Source organism: Prionailurus viverrinus, chromosome D1 (genome assembly GCF_022837055.1).
Source record: "Prionailurus viverrinus isolate Anna chromosome D1, UM_Priviv_1.0, whole genome shotgun sequence".
Classification (NCBI taxonomy): Eukaryota; Metazoa; Chordata; class Mammalia; order Carnivora; family Felidae; genus Prionailurus; species Prionailurus viverrinus.
Window position 1 is genome coordinate 103,359,590 of NC_062570.1, and position 18,265 is coordinate 103,377,854.

The 18,265-nt window shown below is 41.4% G+C and overlaps 1 protein-coding gene across 1 annotated transcript; it reads right to left on the reverse strand.

Moving 5' to 3' along the window:
- Nucleotides 1–2,024: 2,024 nt before the first annotated feature.
- Nucleotides 2,025–2,984, reverse strand: LOC125146933 (olfactory receptor 10Q1). Its single transcript, XM_047823862.1, has one exon. The coding sequence runs from the start codon at nt 2,982–2,984 to the stop codon at nt 2,025–2,027; it is 960 nt and encodes a 319-aa protein (XP_047679818.1).
- Between the last annotated feature and the right edge of the window lie 15,281 nt (nt 2,985–18,265).

Here is an 18,265-nt window from a genome sequence, read left to right on the forward strand (position 1 = left end):
CTCACAAACTGTGAGATCGTGAAATGAGCCGAAGTTGGATGCTTAACTGACTGAGCCACCCAGGCGCCACCCCCCCAAGTTAATTTTCTATATGATTTGTGACCTTAAATAAAAACAAAAGGAGGCATGGAAACACAGTTGGAAACTTTCCTGATGTTTGCATTCTCGACAATGTCTCGCACAGTGTGCACATGTAATTGATTCATTCTGTCCTGATGTGGCTTGGCCTGCATAGGTTGATAAGCAGCTTGCCAACCAGAGTTCTGTTCCTTCCCTCCAGCATTTAGCTGGAAGCAAAGGCATTTCTCATACATTGTGAAATCCATGACTGTTTCCAGAATATTTAACACTTTGTAGTCCTTCTCCTGACCCCCATGTGACATCAGCGTGAAAACAATTAAAAGCGTGGAAAGCAGTCATTATGAAGAGAAGAAGTAACTGAGACAAAAATACACCAGTTTAGGAAGAATAAGAAAGGTGGATTGTGCTGTGATAGGAGTTTACAGAAACTGTCATTTATCTGCTTACAAGAGTAACACAGTCTCACTTTACAAAACTTGGAAACATGCATGAATGAATAAAGAAGAAACGATTACCCATAATTCTACAAAGCCCAGATAAGAACCACTAACTTTTTGGTGTGTGTCTATTCATTATTCTGCACATGTGTGTTTACCAAACTGGGCTCCCGTTATACATACAGGTTTGTTTCTGGCTCTTACCACTTAGTGTTCTGATGAGAAACATTGCCCCTTGTTGTTTAATATTGATTGAAATGCATTGTAAGTATGTTATATTCATGTGTCCAACACTGGAAGTGAGATTTTAATGCCTTTTCGTTTTATAAAGGTAAGGAACAGGCTTCTAGTTCCACTTACGTTAGCCTTAATTATTTGACATTATGATTTTAGAACGAGAATTACTGAATTAGTAAAAAGAAGCATTTTCAGGCCTTTGGTAAACTTAGCCCTATGGCATTTAGAAACATTTTACCAAGTCCTTAGGTGAGTTTTAGTATCCCCTGGCTGACACTTACTTCTTGGGGTCACTAGCTGAAGTCAGCCTAATGGGCAACATCCAGTCCCTTCCCTGACAGGTCGTGTCTGCCCCCAACTGTTCTGGAGCAGGTAATTTCTGTTAAGAACTGTCCTTGGATCCCTCTTTACTTCATTGTTCCTCAGGAAGGCTGGGCAGCATGAAGCCAGCTGTGCAAGGCACCGAGGAGCGAATTCTACAGGGTTTGCCTATGGTCAGGGAGCAAGCAGGTGCAGGAGGATGGAACCACCAAGGGGCTGCAGGACGTGCCGCGGTGGGAGGACCAGTGGCGCCACCTGCTGAGCGGGTCTTCGACCAGTAGCCGTTAAGAAGGCACCGGAAGAGGTGAGGAAGCAGAGTAAAGCTGCAGGAAAGCCAACAAGGGCACGGAGGGCTTGTACCCGCAGCGCTGGCGTCCTGCTCAGTCAATGGATGCCAATTCCTGCCCGCTTCCTGGCACAATGAAGGACTATGAAGGCAACCCATTGGGATGTATGGAAGGAAGGAAGTTGATGCATTAGATAAGCTTCTGTTTGCCACACGTTCGTATCTAAAACAACAATACAGTGTATTTCTCTTAGTAAGGTCTATGTCTGTAGGAACACATCTAACTGGAGGCGTCGTTCACAGGATACCTCAGTATCATCGCCTTCTCAGGAGGCAGGGCGTCTGTGATGCTTTAGTCCCAGCATGCATGTGTTGGGGGGTGGGGGGAGGTCCTGACGAAGCAATTGCCCCGACTGAGCTCTGAACCTTTAAAGTAGGGCCCGCAGACTAGCTCTCCTGCATTGAGGTTTTTGTCCACATTTTCCAAATCTTATTCAAGCACTTCAAGAAAATGAGCACAGACTGTGGACATGGGGCCAATACGGCAAAAAGAAACGTCAACTGCAAAGTGTGGGGGAGGTAAGCATGAGAATTCCATATTCGTTGTTCAGAGTCCATTATCACGGCCACTGACAGACACCCACCCCCAGGCCCCTTAAGCCTCAACGGGTGTCCGAGGCTGCTTTACTGGCGATGGCATTCCTCAGGGCACCTTTGACATCCTTGTTCCTAAGGGTGTAAATCAGCGGGTTGAGTAAGGGGGTGACGAAGGTGTAGACCAAGGCGATTTGGCGGTCCTCGTCCTCTGAGGTGCTGGAGCGGGGACGCAGGTAGACCAGGCTGCAACAGCCATACTGCAGCAGGACCACGGTGAGGTGCGACGAGCAGGTGGAGAAGGCCCGGCGGCGGCCCTCGGTGGAGCGGATGCGCAGGATGGCGGAGGCGATGAACACGTAGGACACACAGATAAGCAGGAAGGGGACGGTCAGCACCAGGATGCCCACCACGTAGAGCACCGCCTGGTGCACGCGGATGTCGGCGCAGGCCAGCCGCAGGACGGGAGGCACGTCGCACAGGAAGTGGTTGATTTCCCGGCGGTGCCCGCAGAAGGGCAAGGTGAAGATCAAGCAGGTGAGCTGCAGGGAGAGGACGAGGGCCAGGCCCAGGGCGCACAGCACCATCCGGACGCACAGCTTCTGGGTCATGATGAGGGTGTAGCGCAGCGGGTGACAGATGGCCACGTAGCGATCGTATGCCATGATTGCCAAGAGGAAGCAGTCAGCGCCGCCCAGCGTGAGAAAAAAGAACATTTGGGCCCCACAGCCAGCCAGCGGAATGGGTTTCCGGGCGCCCCAAAGGTTGGCAAGCATCAGAGGCACCACCACTGTGGTGTAGCTGATCTCTACGAAAGACAGGTTGCACAGGAAGAAGTACATGGGGGTGTGCAGCGAGCTGTGTGTGCGCACCGCCCAGACGATGGCCGCGTTGCCACAAAGGATCATCAAGTAGAGCAGGAGGAAGAGGAGGAAGAGGAGGGCCTGCAGTTCGGGGACGGTGGTGAACGCGCGGAACACGAACTCGGCGGGGCCGGATTGGTTGAGGACGGGGCTCCTGGCAAACATGTCCCCTGCAAGAGAGCGACAGAAAGGGCCGGATCTTCCTTCGCTGAGTTGTTTTATTGCGGGAAGAAAAGCAGACATTTTAAATTTGATTTCTGATTTGGCATTTAGTATCCAGTTTCCAAATTCAGTGCTTGGGATGAATTCACACTAGAGGCTACGGTATATGTTTTCCCAAGGAATCTTCAAAAATGGGATAGATAGTAATCTGTAGAGTTCCTTGTGCCAAAGACTTATAGATATTCTTTGGTGAAATGTCTTTTTTTTTTTTTTTTTTTTTTTTTACACTGGTATTTTACATCTAATTGACAAGGGCTAAATCTTTGCTTGCATTTCATCCAACAGTTGTGCGGTTGTAGATGTTTTTTAAATTAGACAAACGGATGCGTTTTTTTTGGTAAACATTCTTAGTGAAATGTAACAACCAGAGGCATTCACAAATCCTAAGTGTAGGGCTTGAATTTTTTGCACTGTAAATACACTAGTATAGCCACTATCAAGAGGGACAAATTGAACAATTCCAGAAACTTACACCCATCTCTCCTGTCTCCTGACTTTCTACCTTACAAAGGTAAACCGCCCTTTCAACTTTGGTCACTGCAGATCGGTTTACGTTTCAATTCCTACGTGTGATGATAAAGCGTGTACTGTCTTGTGACCGGCTTCAACATTGTGTCTGCAAAGTTATTTCTGCTGTTCCATGTAACATTTGTTATCATTTCTGTTGTTTTAGAGTATTCCATTTTACGGCTGTATTGCAATTTATTCTTGAGTTCACTTTTCATCCCATTATTTTGGCTCAGATAAAACTGGGCAAACACCTTTTATTCCAGTCCTTTCTGAGATACACTTTTTATATATTTCCTCTCGTTTAAATATTTTTTCTAAATTTCCAGGCATGAACCTAAACTTTAGGGCCAGGACAGATTCACCTAGAAGGGGACTGTAGGGAGTAAGGGAAAATGAAGGTAGACCTGCTAGAGATAAGAAAAGGCAATAAGGAAACTAAAAATGCAGTAGCAGAATTGAAATAGACATTAGAACACGCAGGCGAGTAAGAAAAGAACTTTAAAAGCATCTAGGAAGGGAAAAGTACGTATAAATTAAGCACCTTCGGCTACTACAACTTGATTTTTAATATAAAAACCCAAGAGACAATAAAGTCATATCTATAGGTTTAAGAAAAACAAACTGGTGTCAAAGAATTCTTTACCCAGGCTTTAGCGATTTAGGTTCAAAAGCAACAGACAGACTCTCTCAGATTTACAAGGGTTTAGGAAGTATGTCGTTCTAAATACAATTGAAATAATTTCTCAACAAAGACTCTGTGCTGCTGGGTGACTAATCAGGATACATAATCCAGGACTGGGGAAGTTGTAATGGAAAAACTCGATTTGAATAATCAAATAGTAAATATATATATTTAACACTAAATGGTTAATACAAATATTATTCAAAGAAAAAAAAATTCCCCGAATAGTGCTCGAAAACATACATAATATAAAATGAAAACATTAAAATAATTCCTCACATTAAACAAATTTTATGTTTATTTATTTTTGAGAAAGGGAGAGAGTGCAAGCAGGGGAGGGGCAGAGAGAGAGGGAGACACAGAACGCAAAGCAGGCTCCAGGCTCCGAGCTGTCAGCACAGAGCCCGACGTGGGGCTCGAACTCACCGCGAGATCATGAGCTGAATCGAAGTTGGACGCTTAACCAAGTGAGCCACCTAGGTGTCCCGATAATTCCTCACATTTAAAACCATGAATTATATTCATTGGGAAACTGATAGGGAGTGATGGGAGAAATAAAATAATAATGAAATAATATCCTCAATCTGTATAAGGAAGGATTCAAGAGATATTCGGATGTGACTAATCACAGAAATACCTATTCAAACGTATATTTCTATAATGATCATATGTAGAATAAGTCACAGCATATCCATCCCAAATGACCCGATTAAAAGAGTACATATAGTGCAGAGAACAAAAGGCTGAAACAAAGGAAAATGTGAACAAGCATATAAGATGAAGTGGCTTAAATAAGAAAAGTAAATGTTTAATTTCTGCAAACAAGTTTAAATGAAGTTGATGTTCCATTAAAGACAGAGTCTCATATTTACATCATAGGCACATCCACCCAGTGTACACACAGAGACCTAGAAAGGCTGGCATTACTTTGGTTTAGCATGACATTTTGTGACTGAGCCAATGCAAGGGGACAGAAAAAAGGGGATAGAGGATTTCATGAACTGAAAACACAACAGAACCAATTGAAAAATTAGGACCAACCCGATAGTCAGTCCACTGGCTAGTCATTTTGTAATTATGTGATTTTATTACGTATGACAAAACCTGATAAGATGTTACGTGGCTATAAATTATGAAAATTAACAATGGACTGCTTAAGAAACACCTGATAATTACAGGTTGCTAAAAATTTTTGTGGGATACGGTGTGTGCCAGAACAATGAAAGACTGGGAGTGAAAATGATACAATTTTCAGTAAGTTCATATTCATATCTGCCATGGGTCTAAATGTTCACTCCATCGTTACAAAAGCTAAAACTGGAATTAACATATCCTGAGAATCAAGGCTTTGATTTCAGGTGATACAAACTCAAAGCCCTCGGCTTTAGATCCAAAGGTTGATGAATAGGTTCCCCTTTGAATATTTTAAGTTAAAGTAAATGATTATGGTAAGTACGTACTTCATGCTTTGTTTGGATCTTAGGGCTTTCTGGGTTTTGTTTGTTTGTTTTGTTTTGTTTTGTTTTTTAATCAATGTTAGTTAGAAAGTGCCTTTCCCAGGGCGCCTGGGTGGCTCAGTCGGTTAAGCATTTGACTCTTGGTTTCAGCTCAGGTCACGATCTCACGTTTCATGAGTTTGAGCCCTGTGTCGGGCTCTGTGCTGACAGCACAGAGCCTGCTTGGAATTCTCTCTCTCTCTCTCTCTCTCTCTCTCTCTCTGCTCCTCCCCTGCTCCCTCTCTCTCCTTCTCTCTCTCTCAAAAATAAATTAATAAACTTAAAAAATTTTAAAAAGAAAGTGCCCTTCCCTCAAACAACCACCAAAAGGAATGAGTGAATAATAAATAAGACACCAGGGAATAAACCTAAGGAGTAACAAGTAGGAACTATTTGAAGAAAACTGTTACATGGCTGGATGGAAAACCCAATATTTTAGTGTTAACTGGCTCTGAAGGAATGTGTAATTTCTATGAAATTCCTATCAAAATCCCTAGAAGAATAAACAGGTGGAAAGACAAGAGAGCTAAAAAAAAAAATGAGTGCCATCACAGAACAGAATTTGCATCACAAGATGTTAAAATAGATCACAAATGATCATATGTTATAAAATAGATCCTATGTTACGTCATAAATCAAAATGGCATTCGTAGAGCACCAGAGATCCAGCACGTTAGAACAGAAAGAATCATTAACAGTAGCCGATCGTTTGATAGCATTCATTTGGTCAGGCATTGATTTATGCAGTTTACATTCCTTGACTTATTTCACAACAGTCCTCTAAAAAGGGGCTCTTGTACCTGTTGTATGGATGAGAAAACTGAGGCCCAGAGAGGTTAAGTAACTTGCCCAAAGCTGTCACCACAGCTAGCACGTGCCGGAATGGGAATTTAAACGTAAGTTGGCTCCAGAGTCTCTTGTCTTAATCACTGTGTTATATTGCTTCTGTCTATCATGTGCATCAGTTTTATTATCTGTAAAATGGATCTGAAAATACATGTATCTACTTTGTAGGTTGTTGTCAGACTTTGTCAAAGGAATTATTTTATAAAAGTACTTAGAACAGTCCAGGCACAGAGTATACATGCAATGGATACGAACTATTGTCACTATTTCAAATCAATTCGAGAGGACCAACAGTTTCCTGATATGGACTCAGGACAATGGGCTAATCATTTAAAAAAAAGAACTCCCTAACACATTATGTATCAACATTTATTTCTGATGGACTTAAGATTCAAATATTTTAAAAAGAGGAAGAAAACTACAAGATAGTGAAGATGAACGTTTTTCAGTCCAAAGAGTACAGATGATTTGCAAGCAAATGTGCTGCACGCATAAAAAGATTGATATTTTGACAGAATAAAAATTTAAAAGATCTGTGGGTCAAAAATAAAATAAGCAAACTAAATAGAAGGTGGAATCTTATATAATTCACCAAAAATAAACCCATCAATAGAAAAACAAATAGAGGATCTGAACAGGCAATTCAAAAAAGAAATATGCAAACGCAAACAAATATATGCAAATCCAATGTCATTAATACTCAAATAAATATACAATGAAACAAGATCAGATACTATTTTCTGCTTATAAACTGACAGTAGTGGAAAAAAAGATAATCCCTGCTGTTGTTTTTTTTTTTTTTTTTTTTTTTTTTTTCAACATTTATTTATTTTTGGGACAGAGAGAGACAGAGCATGAACGGGAGAGGGGCAGAGAGAGAGGGAGACACAGAATCGGAAACAGGCTCCAGGCTCTGAGCCATCAGCCCAGAGCCCGACGCGGGGCTCGAACTCACGGACCGCGAGATCGTGACCTGGCTGAAGTCGGACGCTTAACCGACTGTGCCACCCAGGCGCCCCAATCCCTGCTGTTGTTAAAGTTTCAAGGAGAGACACATCCCTGACTATTGTTAGTGGAAGTAGAAGGTGCTAGAAAAATTTCTGAAGTATAATCTGGAGATATGTAATAGGAGACTTGAGTAAATGCCTACATTTTGCTTCAGTGATATTCTTTTAAAAAATTTATTCTTATAGACTATTTATGAGTCTGTGCATAAAATTATTACAGTTTTCAATATAACAGTGAAAAACTGTGTCAACCAAAATATCAGTAATAAGAAAATGGTTAATCCATGTGAGAGAACATGTAATCATTTAAAAATGATATTGCAGACTATTGACAAGAGCCAAAGTATGGAAAGAGCCCAAATGTCCATCGACGGATAAATGGATAAAGAAGATGAGGTATATATATATATATATATATATATATATATATATATATATAATGGAATATTACTCAGCAATAAAAAACAATGAAATCTTGCCATTTGCAATATATGATTTCACTCATATGTGAGAATTAAGATACAAAACACATGAACATAAAGGAAGGGAATCAAAAATAATATAACAACAGAGAGGGAGACAAACCATAAGAGACTCTTAAATACAGAGAACAAACTGAGGGCTGCTGCAGGGGAGGTTGGTGGGGGGATAGGTTAAACGGGTATGGGCATTAAGGAGGGCACTTGTTGGGATGAGCACTGGGCGTTATATGTAAGTGATGAATCACTAAATTCTATTCCTGAAAAAAAAGCGATGTTGCAGAAAATTATTTAATAAGATCTAGAAGACTCATGAAGAAGCAGATTATAAAAAAAGCATTACATCATGATTCCATTTAAAAAACAATTATATCTGCTCATAAATTGAAAGAACATTTTTAAAAATGTTAATAATAGATATTGATGGGTGAGTGGGATTGAGAATCTTTTTCTTTATGACTTACGCTTCTCTGTCCTTACAAATTTTATAATGAACATACACAATTTGGCAATCATATAGCAAATTAAAATTTTTCCTCTGTGCATTGGTGTTTCAACATGGTGTTGGGAAGGAGGGCTGGTAGAGTGTCAGTCACACGGATTTTTGTAGTCAATAAGATCTGGTTTTGAAATCTAGTCCCCTTATATTTGCTAATTTAATTTTCACATTAATTATGTTACTTGGTAAGCCTTGGTTCTCTAATGTATGATGGAGGAAGTGAATCTGGTGCCTAATAGGGAATTTATGAAGATTAAATATTTCAAAAAATAATGTGTCTGGGGCATAGCAAGCGTCCAACTGCCCTCCCCTCTCTTTTCTCACGGTGGTGAGTTTCCTTTGGATATTTACCCTTCATTCTTGTCTCTTCCAGAGTGGAAGAGCTTCCTCTACAGTTGAATCCTTCCAGGTTGTACAGTTGCTCTCATAAACCTTGAATAATAATAGTAACAGAAAATCAGGAAGAGTAAAACAAAGTGGAAGTGAGATTTCAGTAAAATAATTATAATTATGTGTGGTGAAAACCACATAAGAGATCTGGATTCAAGAAAACATTTCAAAATGATTCTATCGGATTAAGACATGGGCATTGAATGTGCAGCACTGTACCTCATGAGAACATGTGAGATTTGGTACAAGACATAATCTGGGGATAAAGTAAGACATGTAGTATTGGAACCTGATGTCTGCCAGGACAAGTCACTACAAGGTGATTTCAAGGAGCAACTCGCACACACATCCAAGGTGGGTCTACATAGCCTATTGAAAAACCAGACGCAACAGAGTTTGTGTTTACAAAATAGGGCTTTCCTCTTCAGGGTTCATTTTCAAAGGTTTTTCACTCTGCTGTTCTCAAAGAACCTCCCAACCCTGTTATCATCACTACCTGTGAATTCACTTGATTTCCAGCTACTTGTATTCCTTCCCTGGGGAGTTCATGCTTAAAGCACTCAACTCTGGTAGTGCCCGTCTGATAAACATTTCAGTCAGGGCTACATTTAAGCGATATTTAAGGGCAAGAATGTCTCTCTTGTTCATCAGTGTATCCCTATGGCCATTGATTTGATTCAAACTAAATCGGATTATTTTGTGGTTAAATTTAGTGCCCTTTAAACTTCCTTTAAAAGTCAACGTCGGGTGGCTCCTTCTACAGCCCAGTTAGCCTGCAATTCCTCCAGCTCCACCTTGACTGGGACTTCCTCAGTACAGTGGTTATTTAGTTTGTCTGCTACAGGGCATAAAGCAGGGCTCGGGTGGGATAGATTCAGTTGATGAGTAGTGGGAAGCACTGATGTACATGTTGAGCCAGTAAGTTTGAGAATGTTGGGAAACTCAGGTAATGATTATTCCTCAATAGCCAATGAAGCAGTATTGGAGTTTGTAATGTATTGCATCCTGGCAACGCATAAACAGCATGCATGTAACACAGAAACACTTTTGAAAATGTCAGGGAACCATGAAACCACGGCCAGGTCCTGCCATAGGTCAAACGTGTACTCTTTTAGAAAATATGCAGGGGCACCTGGTTGGTTCAGTCAGTTAAGCGTCTGACTTTGGCTCAGGTCATGATCTCACGGTTTGTGAGTTTGAGCCCCACGTCGGGCTCTGTGCTGAGAGTTCAGAACCTGGAGCCTGCTTTGGATTCCGTGTCTCCCTCTCTTTCTGTTCCTCCCCTGCTCACACAATCTCTCTCTCTCTCTCAAAAATAAATAAACATTAAAAAAAATAAAACAGAAAGTCGAATCCTTATATCTGGGAACTGTAAGGGGACTCAAGAGACATCAGTTCTATCCTCTTGTATCCTACATGCAAAAACTGAGGTCCACCAAGATGAAGCCTTGTCCAAAGGCATGTGGCTGGTTATGGGCAAACCTGAGGCCAGAATCCACACTGGATGTATTAGTTAGCAGAGAGTAGAGTCTATTTATATCAATACCTCACTTTTCACCTATATCAAAGGCTGCTTAACTTACCTAGAGACTGCAAACATCTAGGCAAAACAGGATACTTGGTATGACTCTGGTAGTGTTGCTAAAAAACATGCCCAGACTCAGACTACTACTGTGCACACAGGTAAGGGAGGCCACATCTTTTGCCAAATATTTTGAGAGCTCTTTAATACATCTCCTGCCCCCCAAACTATTTCCCTTAGATACATCCTACTCCTCTTTCAGAGCTCAGTTCAGTTCTTCCCCAGAAAACTTTTCCTGATTCTCATTTTCCCCCAACTCTAGAGATAGGTGCTCCCTCTGTGAACTTCCAGAAAACCCCTTCATCTCAACTCTAAGGTCATGCATGGTACCTTACCCATAAATAAATCAAGTGAACATTTATTGAGTGTCTGTTATGAACTCAAGTCTTGGGCTCAGCTATGTAGAGGGATCTAAGAAAATTATGACTTAATTGCCAAATTCAGCCTTATAAGGAAACAAAGCACCTGAGAAGAGAATTTAAACATCTTCTGAGGAACCAGTTTTGAAACTGTGTTCCTTAGAACGTGAGCTGTTGGCGATGCTTCAGGAATGAGTTTGATGACATTGAAAACATTCACACTCTTCCTCAAGGCTCACGATGCATATTAGTACAATAAAGTTCTCTGAGGTCCTATTGTAAAGCAAATAGCTTAATTTTGCCTGAAAAATTTCCAACTATTTTCACCATGGAATACTTTGGTTTTCACATAGCACCATTAAATTGCTTATGATTTAATAACGTTACTGGAAAAAAGTGGGTTTCATGCTATACTCTTTAGGATGGTCCCAAGGAGGAAATAGTGAAAGAAAAGGCAAAAGACGTGTTTCATACTGGCTTTATACTTATCAGGTATATGAAACTGAGCAATTCAATCATTTATCAGAGTTTCCTTTTCTGTATCTGTGAAAGTGGATAGTAACACACACTCTGATAATTCATTGGTTTTCCACAATTTAATATTGATATACATGAGTATTTTTCCCCAATAGTAAACATTGTAGGAATTTGTGTTCTCTATTATTATTTTTAAAAATAAAATCTAAATCAAATCAATCAAAGGAATTAAGTCTCTTGAGATGCTCTCTTACCATTTTGAAATTTGCTTCATTCCATCAGCCTTCTAAGGAAATTCACTAAAGAGAAGGTTACCTTTTTTTTCCATTTTCCTTTTTTTTTTCTGAGTTGCTCAGTTCCCACCCTGTAGGATAAAGGAGCTCTCTCTCAGAGTTCACTGACTTTTACAGGATAAAATGCAGTGAGGATCCATGAACTTTGCATGGTGCAATATGTCCTGGAGAGGAGAAGTAGATGCTATGTGATACCTACAATATCCAGGTAAAAACAGAGAAGTTTCCTCTACATGCTAATATTCAGGAGAAGAGACCCTCTTAGAAATTTATGGTCAAGGTGAAGTAGGGTAAGAGAGATATCCTTTGGAAGGATGATCCTGTCGAATAATCCTAATTCAAGTTTGGAATTAGAAGTCTAGTCTCTTCCTTAACCATAGAAAATAAATTCTGGTACAGCCACTCAGAGTCCAGTCTTGTCTGATCTAGTCAGATCATTTAGTGTCCTTTGTAAAAGGTCTTTAAAATTAATGAGTCCCCAAAGAGGAGGAATTTCCCCAATGGTTTCCCCTCAAACTGAACCCAGCTAGAGAAAAGTATTTGAGGAAAATTATTTTCTGAGTTGACGAACTCAGCCAGTTGCCAATGGGCAACTCTTCTGTGTGGCCACTGTAGACATTTACTATCCGAGAATTCCATGAGGGTCTCCTCATTCCTTTCCTGTACCCGCCAGGGAACTTTCTGACGTTGTGTTCCAGACAGTTTCCCAGTGAGCATTGTTGAATGCCCATGTTCATTTCAGCCTGCACTCACGGCGTATGTGCGATGCACTAATTCAGCACTAGCCTAGGCATCTGGGGATCTAGAGTATAGTTACAGCTCTGCCATGGGGCTCCTTCATCTTTGGCAAATACTGAAGCTCTAACATGGGCTCCTCATGTGGGGTGCGAGGTCATTGATTAATAGACATCATGGATCCTTTCAGCTCTAAACTTCTATGAACGGTGGGTGCCTTTTTCTTGAGAAGCAGAAAATTTATGAAGGATTTTTCCATAATCATTCCTTCTGGTCTATGGCCTCATTTCCTCTTATCTTACTTGTTTTTGTTTCTTGATTAACTTTTTTCTCTGCTGATACTTTCTTAGTCATTAAAAGGTGGTGTTTTGTTTTGTTTTGTTTTGTAATTATACTTACGTTTCCAACTCTGCCTTGCCATGTTTTTCTTACTTGTTTCTGCCTTCCCACCTCCCTCCAGACTTCATGGACTTAAAATCACATACCTTCTCACCATTGCTGCCATTTATTTTTAGCCACGTTCAGCCTCCTTGTCTCATGTCCATTATCAACAATACATTTTTAGTCAATATGTAACAAATATTTATTGAACTCCTGCTGTGAGGTAGGCCCTTCTTCCAACTCTCGGGATACTTCAGTGTACAAAATAGACAACTATTTTGTCCTCACAGAGATTGTGTTCTTGGAGAGGGGAGAACAGATCGCAAGCAATAAATAAGAATACGCACATTTGGGGCGCCCAGGTGGCTCAGTTGGTTGAGCGTCCGACTTCGGCTCAGGTCACGATCTCACGGTTGGTGGGTTCCAGCCCCACGGCGGGCTCTGTGCTGGCAGCTCAGAGCCTGGATGGAGCCGGCTTCGGATTCTGTGTCTTCCTCTCTCTCTGCCCTCCCCTGCTGATGCTCTGTCTCTCTCTCAAAAATAAATAAACATTAGAAAAATACGCATGCTAAATTTTTCTTAATGTTTATTTATTTTAGAGAGAAACAGAGTGCGGGCAGGGGAGAGGCAGAGAGGGAGGGAGACACAGAATCTGAAGCAGGCTCCAGGCTCTGAGCTGTCAGCTCAGAGCTCGACACGAGGCTCAAACCCACGAACCGTGAGATCATGACCTGAGCTGATGTCGGAGGCTTAGCAGACTGAGCCACCCAGGCACCCCAAGAATACGCACATTTAATAACATGCCAGAGGGGTGGGTGCTATAGAGAAGAAGCAGAATGGGGTAAGGGTAATGGGAGAGAGAGCAGAAGAGAGTGATGTTCTAGGCAAGACGGGTGCAGAGGGCTATTCTGCGTTCCAGGAAGGCTTCTGCGAGGCAATGAACAGATCTACGAAATGATGTGCCAGCCACAGGAAGGGAAAAAAAGGCTTAGGGCAGAGGCAACTTCACGTGGAAAGGTCTTCTCTGAAGCCAAAATAAGCAAATCAGATTTTTCCATAAAGGTCCAAGATATCTAAAATCTATGTGAGTGAAGACAGCTTGCCTTTTATATTTGTGGCAATGGCCAAGTAAATCTGTGCTGGTTCTTATGACTGAATGGGTGGGTAAGTGCATATGGGGGCTGTACTCAGACCCATTTTCCTTTCTGTCCCACACAGATACATTTATTTGTTCCGATGACCTCATTCCTACAAACATCTTTTACATCCTTGCCATAGTTTCCACATAATGGTAGGTTATAAACGTTTTTCTTTTAAAAAATTTTTTGTAACATTTCCGTTTATTTTTGAGAGAAAAAAACCGAGCGCGAGCGGGGGAAGGGCACAGAGAGAGGGAGACACAGACTCCGAAGCAGGTGCCAGGCCCTGAGCTGTCAGCACAGAGCCGGAGGCGGGGCTCCAACCCATGAACTGTGAGATCGTGACCTGAGCCGAAGTCGGACACTGAACTGACTAAGCCACCCAGGCGTCCCAACATTTTTCTTTTTAAAGGTCATGTTCATACTTATACTTTTTGTGACTATTTAATAGTATTGATGTTCCACAATTTATTAAACCATTCACTAATACTGGGCATTTAGGGTGTTTTAATTTTTATTTTTTACTACTTCAGATAAATATATAGCTAATATAGACCATTTGATTCCTTTAGTCATCCTATAAACTTTCTTATTGCCCCTACGGTTAATTTACATGGATATTTTTATATGATTTAGAAGGTAATTATGACGTATGATACACTTCGCATTTGTTAAGAGGATAAATCTCATGTTGCGTTCTTACTACAATAATTTTTTTTGTTTTTAGTTTTTAGAATCACAAGACATTTTTTTAAAGGGCAGCAAGAGTATTTTGAAAACATCAGGAAAAGCTTTACAGAAATCAACTTTGAAAAGTTCATGCTTTATATTTGCCAACGATGGCATCTAATTAACTCAATTATGATAAATAAAATATACATGATCTTGATAGACTTATTTTCCTTTTATGGGCACTCCTTGATAAACTCCCAGCTCCCGGAGTTTGGTAGAATCAGCCACAACAAGTTCAATACTACATAATCAAGCACACTCCACAGCAATTGCAACGAAAAACTGGTCCAAGCTTAGCAGCAGGAACCTTGCAGAGTCCGTGGTTCCGACGCAGGGGTAATGGCTCATAACACTGCTAATATTTTCTGAATGTTTTCTCTATGCCAGGCAATTGTACTAATTTTAAATATATGTAAATACATGAATACGTTAAAAACCATGGTACCAAGTGAGATTACTTTAGGAGGGGAGGGAAATCAGAAAGAAGGCCAAGGACTGAGCACCAACATTTGGGTGTCAGGACAATAAAGAGAGTCCAGCCAAGGACAATGAGGAGGATGAATATAAGGACAGGGAGGTTTAATGAAGTACTATCCACATGTCCATCATTGTGAATTTATGATTGCAACAACCACATTTCTTCTGATCTGGGTATCTGAGGGGGTGGCTGGTGATGCAGGTGGCAAGGAATTGCACCAAGAGTAGAGCAATGAGCAGAACAGAGTTTATTCACTCTGCAAGGGAAGAGAGGGGCCAGACATCAGGAGGAATGTCGACCCCGAGTTTCTGTTAGGCTGGGCCTTTAAACGTTTTCTAAAAAAAATTTTTTAATGTTTATTTATTTTGAGAGAGAGAGAGAGAGAGAGAGAGAGAGAGAATGTGAGCAGGGGAGGGGCAGAGAGAGAGGGAGACAGAGAATCCAAAGCAGGCTCCAGGCTCCGAGCTGTCAGCACAGAGCCCGACGTGGGGCTCGAACTCACAAGCGGTGAGATCATGACCTGAGCTGAAGTTGGACGCTTAACTGACTGAGCCACCCAGGAGCCCCTAAACGTTGTTTTTTTTTTTAATTTTCTTAATTTGAGAGAGAGAGAGAGAGCATCAGCAGGGGAGAGGGGCAGAGGGTAAGAGAGAGAGAAAGAGAGAGAGAGAGAGAGAGAGAAAGAGAGAATCCTTGCTCAGTGTGGTGCCTGACATGGGGCTTGATTCCACAACTCTGGATCATGACCAGAGCCAAAATTAAGCGTTGGATGTCAACCGACTGAGCCACCCAGGCACCCCTAGGCTAGGCCTTTTAAGGGGTTTTAAGGACGTAAGAGGGTTGCAGCTGTGCCCATGTGGGAAAGTGACTGGAGGGATCCACTATTGGCCGGGTAGAGCAGGAGGTGACCAGTTCCTTGGGGGGACTCCATATGGGGCTCGTCTGTGATGTGGGTTGTGGTCCAGCTAGAAAAGAATATGTTTTGTAGTTGTGGTCTATTTTCTGAGACCGGGAGCACCATAACGCAGAAAAACAAAGAGTTGGGGCCAAGTACAGATGCCTGTGAGCTTTGTCTGGAAGCTTGACTGGGGAGCAGACTTTGAATAGAAACTTTTCAACATCCAAAATATATTTTAAGTGCCACATACCCAAAACACAATTCTTGATTTTCCTCACTAAATTTTACTTTCTCCTAGGAGTCTCAGTTTTAGTAGATGGCATCTCATTCCACTTTTAGAAGTCAAAAAAAAAAAAAAAAAAGCCTTCCTTGACTCCCCTCTTTCACTCACACCCCACATCCCGTCTGTACAAAATTCTATTGGCTTTACCTTCCAAAGACATCAGAAATGTGATTCCTTGCCTAGATTGTTACAACAGATGCCTAACAAGACTCTGGTCCCCTGTTTTCTCTCAAATAGCGTATTTTCTACTCCACAAGCAGAGTGATTTACTTAAAATGTAAGCCTGATAATGCTCCCACTCCACTCAAATCTCTCCCGTGGCCTTGTACCTTAGGGTGAAATCGGAGCTCTTACTATGGTCTATACATTGCTTCACGATTCTGACTTTGTGTAATTTCTTATCTCCTTTCATATCTTATCTGCTACCATACCACCGTCTGTTGCTTTCTGCTTCACCCTGTGTCTAGAGTAAAACAGCCTCCTTGCTGTTTGGCTCACCGGGCATTGGGCACTTTGTTCTGGAAAGAGTAATAGAGCATATTGATTGAGTGGGTGGACTCAGATGCTCTGTTTCCTGGGTTTGATCTCTCGTTATGCTTCTCACCATTTTTTTTTTAAACCTTGTATAGTAATTTAACCTTTCTGTGCATCCGTTTCCTTATCTATGAATTGGGAATAATAATGATATGCCTCTTCTAAAGTTTTGGGAAGGATAAATGAATAAAACCATGTAAGTGATCACGAAGGGGTCAGCTATCATCATCGTCGTCATCATCATCATCATCATCACCGTCGTCATCCATGAAGCAGAAAAGAAGGACTAGGACTTGACAGCATATCCACAAGAAGTTTATAGGTTTAAGTTTCTTTTTTTCTTTTTTTTTTTTAAGTTTATTTACTTAGGGGAGCGTGGGTGGCTCAGTCGGTTAAGCGTCAGACTTCAGCTCTGGTCATGATCTCACAGCTTCCGGGTTCCATCCCCGCGTTGGGCTCTGTGCTGAGGGCTCAGAGGTGGAGTCTGCTTTGGATTCTGTCTCCCTCTCTCTCTGCCCTACCCCCCCCCCCCCCCCCCCCGCTCACTCTCTGCCTCTCTCTGTCTCTCTTTCTCAAAAGTAAAGACAACATTTAAAAATAAAGAGAAAGAGACTAGAATTCTCTCTCTCTCCACAATATGAGGTGACAACGAGAAGACAGGAAACCAGGAAGGGTGTCCTCACTAGACGCTGGCACATTGATTGATCTCGGACTTACAGCTTCCAGAACTTTGAGGGATACATTTCGGCTGTTTAAGCCACTCAGCCTGTGGTGTTTTGTTACAGCAGCCCATGCCAACTAAAACATATATGTTCTGTTAATCATTTCGGTAGGTTTAGGTAGAATGGGAAAGGTTTCCTTTAAAATCATTAGACTCATTCCTACTAACAAATACTATAAACTAAACACACTTCTTTCACCTCTACAGATCTTAAATGGCTGAATCTCAAAAAGAAGGAATTCTCTCAGGTCAATTTACCCTTTCATTGTTGCTGCTGATCCCCTCGAGCTTGAATCTATTTGATGAGTCAGCAGCACACCCCAAGGAAGGAAGTGTGGAGAAGATGCTGGAAGAACCTCTCATAACGTCACTTGGGAAAATAGCCCCTCCAATTCTCTTCCTTTATTTTCCTTCTGGGGCCCCCAAATAACGATGATAATGATAGGAGCAATAATAATACAACAATGGTTGATATCGTGCTTATAGGGCTTATTGTAAAACCTGCCGGAATTCATTTAATCCTTAAATGATTCTTTCAGCTACGTTTATTGTAATCTCCATTTGATTACAAATAAAATCAAAGCACAGAGGCCTTAAGTGATTCTTTCCTTGTCACACATGTAGAAAGAGGCACACCCAGGTATTGTGGCTCCGGGGCCTGTGCTGTGCCACAAATCTTCTTCATTGCCTCTCGGTAAACTTC